This window comes from Oncorhynchus clarkii, chromosome 24, assembly GCF_045791955.1.
Source record: "Oncorhynchus clarkii lewisi isolate Uvic-CL-2024 chromosome 24, UVic_Ocla_1.0, whole genome shotgun sequence".
In the NCBI taxonomy this organism is placed as follows: domain Eukaryota; kingdom Metazoa; phylum Chordata; class Actinopteri; order Salmoniformes; family Salmonidae; genus Oncorhynchus; species Oncorhynchus clarkii.
Genome location: NC_092170.1, coordinates 35,826,332 through 35,834,667, shown reverse-complemented (window position 1 = coordinate 35,834,667; position 8,336 = coordinate 35,826,332). Strand labels below are relative to the sequence as shown.

The 8,336-nt window shown below is 49.4% G+C and overlaps 1 protein-coding gene across 1 annotated transcript in view; it reads left to right on the top strand.

The window, feature by feature from the left end:
• LOC139382570 (rho guanine nucleotide exchange factor 17-like) overlaps window positions 1–4,436 on the top strand; it is a 107,086-nt gene extending 102,650 nt beyond the window's left edge. Inside the window, exons 11-20 of the mRNA XM_071126685.1 lie at window positions 1–87; window positions 185–258; window positions 555–742; window positions 1,178–1,422; window positions 1,539–1,806; window positions 1,893–1,979; window positions 2,093–2,309; window positions 2,710–2,884; window positions 3,699–3,974; window positions 4,082–4,436. The exon at window positions 1–87 is cut by the window's left edge and continues 121 nt beyond it. Coding sequence (XP_070982786.1) covers window positions 1–87; window positions 185–258; window positions 555–742; window positions 1,178–1,422; window positions 1,539–1,806; window positions 1,893–1,979; window positions 2,093–2,309; window positions 2,710–2,884; window positions 3,699–3,974; window positions 4,082–4,293 — 1,829 coding nt within the window. The 3' untranslated portion in view covers window positions 4,294–4,436. The remainder of the gene's footprint in view (window positions 88–184; window positions 259–554; window positions 743–1,177; window positions 1,423–1,538; window positions 1,807–1,892; window positions 1,980–2,092; window positions 2,310–2,709; window positions 2,885–3,698; window positions 3,975–4,081) is intronic.
• The last annotated feature ends 3,900 nt before the right edge of the window (window positions 4,437–8,336 follow it).

Here is an 8,336-nt window from a genome sequence, read left to right as displayed (position 1 = left end):
CAGAAACCAGCTTCGTCTTCGAGTTCAGCTCCCCAGACACACGCAGCAACTTCCAACAGGCCTTCGAAGATGCCAAGAAGAAACTGGGTACGAGAAAACACATGTGCATGTTATTTGACATGGTATTAAAAGGGATTGTTCACTAGAACCTCTATCTCTCCCTTCCTTTGTCCTATGTGTGCAGCAATGAATAAGGACCAGTGGGACCCAGAGTTCCTGAAGGCTATCCCCATTATGAAGACTCGTAGTGGGATGCAGGTAAGAGAGACACCAGCCTGTCCTGATGGTGTGCAGGGTTGGGCTCAATTAGATTTGAAGGCAGCAAATTCAGGAAGTGATTTGAATTTAACATTCTGAAGAAAAAATTTATAAAATAGCTTCTACTTTTTGAAAATAAATGCCCTTTTTTCCAGTTATGGAATGGTCATGTTAGTTGAATTGAGCCCAACCCTGGTTGTGTGACGTGGTTACCAGGCCATTCTGACTACGGTACTTGATGGAGAACACTCCTACTTAAGTATTCATGGTCCTTTTCTCCTATCCTCCCTCCCCAGTTCTCCTGTGCCTCCCCCAGCCACAGTTGTCCAGAGAGCAGCAGTGAGGTGTGGGTGTGTAACAGTGATGGATACGTGGGCCAGGTGTGTCTGCTCAACATCAGAGACCAGCCCACTGTAGAGGCCTGTATCGCTGTCTGCTCTGCTAGGATCATCTGCATCGCCGCGGTCCCTGGACTCAAGGGGAGGTTGGTACACAGAGCATAGTGCACAAACACACACGTATCAGTCCCTGGACTCAAGGGGAGGTTGGTACACAGAGCATAGTGCACAAACACACACGTATCAGTCCCTGGACTCAAGGGGAGGTTGCATAGTGCACAAACACACAGAGCATAGTGTACAAACACACACGTATCAGTCCCTGGACTCAAGGGGAGGTTGGTACACAGAGCATAGTGTACAAACACACATGTATCAGTCCCTGGACTCAAGGGGAGGTTGGTACACAGAGCATAGTGCACAAACACACACGTATCAGTCCCTGGACTCAAGGGGAGGTTGGTACACAGAGCATAGTGTACAAACACACACGTATCAGTCTTTACTGTTGATGTCCTGCAATGCTTAGCTAACATTACTGACTTCTAAGAAATCAGTGTCCTGCATCCTGTGTCTCCTAGGGAACGTGGAGTGGAGCACTCCCCAGCCCCTCCCCCTGTAGCTGTTGACTCCACCCCATCCCGGCAGCAGCAGCTACACATCTCCATCTCTCATTCGTCGCTGGAGCTGACCGAGCCCCCTTCAGGGGCGGGGCCAGAGTTAGTTCCATTTGATAGTGATGACACGGACGATGAAGATTCTCCTAGCCCCTCCTCTACACTGCAGAGCCAAGCCAGTCACTCTACTGTGTCATCCAGCTATGGCAGTGAGTACTCTCTCACACACATTCACATAAAACCCCAAGCCATCCATTCATCCAGCTTGGGGATCAAGTTTTCACCGACTTAAACACCCGGACTATCCTTTGTCCCTCTGTCCTAGATGAGGAGGGGTCTGGTTCTAAGGACATGGCTACAGAGACCACCAGTAGTGAGGAGGAGCAGGACTACCCCGTGGCCAGTTCTTATGGAGCTTCAGGCAGGCCAGGGGTGGGTGGAATAGGTCGACCCCACAGCGAGAGCCCCATGGACGGGAGAGCGATGCGCCGCTCCTCCCGGGGATCCTTCACTAGAGCCAGTCTGGAGGATCTGCTCAGCATTGACCCGGAGGCTTACCAGAGCTCTGTGTGGCTGGGCACAGAGGACGGATGGTAAAACGCACAACACGCGCAAATACACACCGACACGTACAGAAACGCACACAAACACACGTTGAAATCCTAACTCCCTCTGTCAGTATCCATGTGTACCAGTCATCAGACAACATCCGGAACCGCAAGAACAGCATGAAGATGCAGCATTCTGCCCCCATCCTGTGTATTCTGTGAGTCTGGCTGCTTTCATGTTAGCAAACATCAGAGAAGTCTAACACTTTTACCTTTTAAATTGTGCTTTACTCCTTCAGTGTCTGACAATCTCCTTCCTCTCTTCTCTCAGCTACCTGGACAACAAGGTGTTTGCGTCCCTGGCCAACGGAGATGTGATCGTCTACCAGAGGGAGGTGGGGAGTTTCTGGGACGCCCAGTCATCTCAGACGTTGAGTCTTGGCACGCCCAGTAGTCCTGTCACTAAGATGGTCCCGGTCGGAGGGAAGCTGTGGTGTGGTTCACAGAACCGCGTTCTCATCATCAACACAACCACACTGGTGCAAGAGGTATGGTTACATTACGGTCCAGTCACAAGATGGATGGATGGAACGATGGATGGATGGAACGATGGATGGAAGGAACGATGGATGGATGGATGGAACGATGGGTGGATGGATGGAACGATGGATGGAAGGAACGATGGATGGATGGAACGATGGATGGATGGATGGAACAATGGATGGATGGATGGAAGGAACGATGGATGGAAGGAACGATGGATGGATGGAAGGAAGGAACGATGGATGGAAGGAACGATGGATGGATGGATGGAACGATGGGTGGATGGATGGAACGATGGATGGATGGAAGGAACGATGGATGGATGGATGGAACGATGGATGGAATGATGGATGGATGGATGAAATGGATATCTGGGTGGTTGTAACCTCTCTCTCTCCCCTGCAGCACTGGTTCCAGGTGGGCACAGACAGCAGTAGGTGTGTTACCTGCATGGTGAGCTACGGCCAGGGAGTGTGGCTGGCGCTCCAGGGTAGTGCCCAGATCAGACTTTACCACGCCCAGACCTGGGACAGCCTGACGGAGGTGGACGTGGCCCCCGCCGTGCACAAGATGCTTGCAGGTAACACAGAGCACACATACACACACGTACGCACACACCATAAGTCCCCAAAACATCGTAGACGTTCACTGCGCGCACACACACACACACACAAATTCAGATTCAGCGCATTACACCTCTTAACCAGTAGATGGCAGCTCCAGTTCTAAATAAAACGCTTGTTCTCTTCTCTCTCTCTGGCCTTCCTCTCTCTCTGTCTGGCCTTCCTCTCTCTCTGTCTGGCCTTCCTCTCTCTCTGTCTGGCCTTCCTTTCCCTCTCTCTGGCCTTCCTCTCCCTCTGTCTGGCCTTCCTCTCCCTCTCTCTGGCCTTCCTCTCTCTCTGTCTGGCCTTCCTCTCCCTCTGTCTGGCCTTCCTCTCCCTCTCTCTGGCCTTCCTCTCTCTCTGTCTGGCCTTCCTCTCCCTCTGTCTGGCCTTCCTCTCCCTCTGTCTGGCCTTCCTCCCCCTCTCTCTGGCCTTCCTCTCCCTCACTCTGGCCTTCCTCTCCCTCTCTGGCCTTCCTCTCCCTCTCTCTGGCCTTCCTCTCCCTCTCTCTGGCCTTCTTCTCCCTCTCTCTGGCCTTCTTCTCCCTCTCTCTGGCCTTCCTCTCCCTCTCTCTGGCCTTCCTCTCCCTCTCTCTGGCCTTCCTCTCCCTCACTCTGGCCTTCCTCTCCCTCACTCTGGCCTTCCTCTCCCTCACTCTGGCCTTCCTCTCCCTCACTCTGGCCTTCCTCTCCCTCTGTCTGGCCTTCCTCTCCCTCTGTCTGGCCTTCCTCTCCCTCCGTCTGGCCTCTCCCTCTCACCTTATCCTCTCTGCCATTCTCATCCCATCTCCAGGTTCAGATGCGATCATCCGGCAACACAAGGCAGCGTGTCTGAGGATCACAGCTCTCCTGGCCTGTAAGGACCTGCTGTGGATCGGGACCAGTGCAGGGGTGGTCCTGACCCTGTCTATCCCAGCCGTCAGCTCTGGGACTGTGTCAGGGACGCTGCGGTCACCTCTGACCCCCATGGGCTCCGCTCATGGACACACTGGCCATGTGAGGTTCCTCACCTCCATAGAACTACCTGAAGGCTTCGACGTCAACTTCCCCCTTCCCGCCGATACCACAGGTAACCATGTCACTCCACGCACCATTTCTGCTTCCAAACATATTTGCTATACAATGTTTAAAGGGTTACTTCCATATTCATGACCTTTGAACTCCTCTGTTTCCTAGGCAACCCAGCCCAGAGTGGTGTTGAAGGGGGTAATGGGGGTCTGCAGAGGCGAGATTCCGCTCGCCGTCGAGCCTCCGCCCTCCTGCCCGTTAAAACCAATCAGTTGGTGATCTCCGGTGGCGATGGCTATGAGGACTTCCGGCTGACAAATAGCAGTGAGACAGTGGGGCGGGACGACAGTACCAACCACTTACTGCTGTGGAGGGTCTGAGCCAATCAGCCGGCCCCATTTATCAAAACCCACCCCTTCAGCACCAGCAACATACTGCCCTGGAGGATGTGAGGCCAAGCCCCTTGCCCCGGGTCTGAGCCAATGAGAGTCCCCCGACCCATTTGAACCCCACCCTCAGCAAAAACCACACATAAACCCAACCCCTCCGCCTCAAAACCCACCCCTGTTTTTATTAGGTCCAGTTATTTTCTCCGTCTTCTGATATCTCTGTGCATGGGTGTTGTTAGCCCAGGCTGAAAAACTACAGGGTCGCTTTCAAACCAGGTTTCTGTTGTTGTTTTAGTTTGTTCTGATGCAACTGTCTGTGTTGTTAATCACTGAGTGATGTGTCTGGTGTTTCGGCGTGGACTCTGTCTCTACAGACTTTACTAGGAGAGAGGGAGGGAACAAGTGAGAGAGAGGGAAAGCGAGGGAGAGAAAGAGAGAGAGAGCAAGAGATTGGGACAGTGACCAGAGAAAAGTGTGGATAAGGACAGACCGATTAGGTGAAGGATAGGGAGAGAGAAGGAAAGAGAGAGCGGTTGAGGCAGACAGGGTGAAAGGCTACTGATGGGAAGAAGATTGTGAATTCTGCAACAAGCCAAATGATGGACTGATGGAAGTAAAAATGGAACAAGGCCATCCTAACACTCCATCCTAGGGAGGAGAGGAGAAATGGAACAAGGCCATCCTAGGGAGGAGAGGAGAAATGGAACAAGGCCATCCTAACACTCCATCCTAGGGAGGAGAGGAGAAATGGAACAAGGCCATCCTAACACTCCATCCTAGGAAGGAGAGGAGAAATGGAACAAGGCCATCCTAACACTCCATCCTAGGGAGGAGAGGAGAAATGGAACAAGGCCATCCTAGGGAGGAGAGGAGAAATGGAACAAGGCCATCCTAACACTCCATCCTAGGGAGGAGAGGAGAAATGGAACAAGGCCATCTTAACACTCCATCCTAGGGAAGAGAGGAGAAATGGAACAAGGCCATCCTAACACTCCATCCTAGGGAGGAGAGGAGAAATGGAACAAGGCCATCCTAGGGAGGAGAGGAGAAATGGAACAAGGCCATCCTAACACTCCATCCTAGGGAGGAGAGGAGAAATGGAACAACGCCATCCTAACACTCCATCCTAGGGAGGAGAGGAGAAATGGAACAAGGCCATCCTAACACTCCATCCTAGGGAGGAGAGGAGAAATGGAACAAGGCCATCCTAACACTCCATCCTAGGGAGGAGAGGAGAAATGGAACAAGGCCATCCTAACACTCCATCCTAGGGAGGAGAGGAGAAATGGAACAAGGCCATCCTAACACTCCATCCTAGGGAGGAGAGGAGAAATGGAACAAGGCCATCCTAGGGAGGAGAGGAGAAATGGAACAAGGCCATCCTAGGGAGGAGAGGAGAAATGGAACAAGGCCATCCTAGGGAGGAGAGGAGAAATGGAACAAGGCCATCCTAGGGAGGAGAGGAGAAATGGAACAAGGCCATCCTAACACTCCATCCTAGGAAGGAGAGGAGAAATGGAACAAGGCCATCCTAGGGAGGAGAGGAGAAATGGAACAAGGCCATCCTAAAACTCCATCCTAGGGAGGAGAGGAGAAATGGAACAAGGAGGAGAAATGGAACAAGGCCATCCTAACACTCCATCCTAGGAAGGAGAGGAGAAATGGAACAAGGCCATCCTAACACTCCATCCTAGGGAGGAGAGGAGAAATGGAACAAGGCCATCCTAGGGAGGAGAGGAGAAATGGAACAAGGCCATCCTAACACTCCATCCTAGGGAGGAGAGGAGAAATGGAACAAGGCCATCCTAACACTCCATCCTAGGGAGGAGAGGAGAAATGGAACAAGGCCATCCTAACACTCCATCCTAGGGAGGAGAGGAGAAATGGAACAAGGAGTGAACACTAAACGTCTCTGTTCTCTGAACAAGGAAACTAAAGAGTAAACATTATAAAAGTAACCGATGTGCAATATATGGCAAGGGTACCTACTAAGACTATATAAACATACACACACACACTTTCTTCACTCGTTCGACAAAACACAGCTCGTCTCTCCATAGCCTATGACAAACATGCACATACAACTAGTTCTCACAGCTAAAATCACTTTTGTGTTCATAATTTTCAAGATTTTTTGTTCTATTTAAAGAGAAACAACATCCCACTACCGCAGTGACGTGTGTTAAAGCATTTGTTTTAAGGGGCTGTAGTAGAAGAGGTATGTTTGTACAGTATTTATGTTTTAGATTTTATTTCTGTCTTTTTACAGCACTTAATTTATAAATGTGTTTTTCTCTCTTTCTTTACCCCAAATAGATGATTTACAGGAGCTCTGACACACACACACACACACACACACACACACACACACACACACACACAAACCAGTGCCCTCCGGTTCAGGGTGGTGATAGTGTTTAATCTCTCCAAGCAGCCAAGAGAACTCCCCTACAAACCATCTGGGGACATCACCTTCAACCACTCCAACCAAATGTATCAGCATTAGGCTAATTCCCCCATTGTGAGCCAATGAAGAGGCTAACGGATAATCGGGCGCGACAGGTAGCCTAGCGGTTAAGAGTGTTGGGCCAGTAACCGAAAGGTCGCTGATTCAAATCCTCATGCCGACCTAGGTGGAAAAAAAATATGTCGATGTGCTTTGAGCGAGGCACAATCCTAATTGCTCCTGTAAGTTACTCTGGATAAGAGCGTCTGCTAAATGACTCAAATATAATCGGATAACCTGGTCGTTTGATACTCGTCTGCTGCTAGCTGTGTCTCTGTGTAGACGTATATTAGTGGAGCAACCTGTGTCTGTGTAAGTGCTCTGAAACTTTAGCCAAGTGTGGAATTCTAGTTGGTTATTCTATCTGTGTTATTGTGATGTCATATTGGGTTGACTGTGGAACCATGTGATGTCATATTGGGTTGACTGTGGAACCATGTGGATTTCATATTGGGTTGACTGTGGAACCATGTGGATGTCATATTGGGTTGACTGTGGAACCATGTGGATGTCATATTGGGTTGACTGTGGAACCATGTGGATGTCATATTGGGTTGACTGTGGAACCATGTGATGTCATATTGGGTTGACTGTGGAACCATGTGGATGTCATATTGGGTTGACTGTGGAACCATGTGATGTCATATTGGGTTGACTGTGGAACCATGTGGATTTCATATTGGGTTGACTGTGGAACCATGTGATGTCATATTGGGTTGACTGTGGAACCATGTGGATTTCATATTGGGTTGACTGTGGAACCATGTGGATGTCATATTGGGTTGACTGTGGAACCATGTGGATTTCATATTGGGTCGACTGTGGAACCATGTGATGTCATATTGGGTTGACTGTGGAACCATGTGGATTTCATATTGTGTTGACTGTGGAACCATGTGGATTTCATATTGTGTTGACTGTGGAACCATGTGGATTTCATATTGGGTTGACTGTGGAACCATGTGATGTCATATTGGGTTGACTGTGGAACCATGTGGATTTCATATTGGGTTGACTATGGAACCATGTGGATGTCATATTGGGTTGACTGTGGAACCATGTGGATTTTAGGGCAAAGATATTTCTATCCATTATATTTCCACGCCCCCCCCCCCCACACACACACACTTCTGTTTCCACAGTAACTGCACAGTACATTTTTATGAACACTACATTGTAGAAAATGAAGTGAAAGACGTCCATGCTAGCTTTCATGTTAATCAAGTAACAACATGTAGTAGAATATCACTGTGGCAAAGACATTCAGAATTTATCATTCACACTTCTTCTAACCGTCATAATAATTTCATGCTGCCATCCTAGTAAATTTCAGTAATTCTTGTAAGTAACCGTTCTGCCTGTGTGTGAAAGAAGTCTTTATTGTGTAATGTAAATATTGGTATATATTGCCTTTTTTTTCTGTAAATAGTGCACCCACACGGTCCTCAATTGTTGATATGAATCGAATGGCATATTTTTATATACTTGTGTGTGTGTTTTCTCCTCTGGCATGCTTTGTCAGTCACGT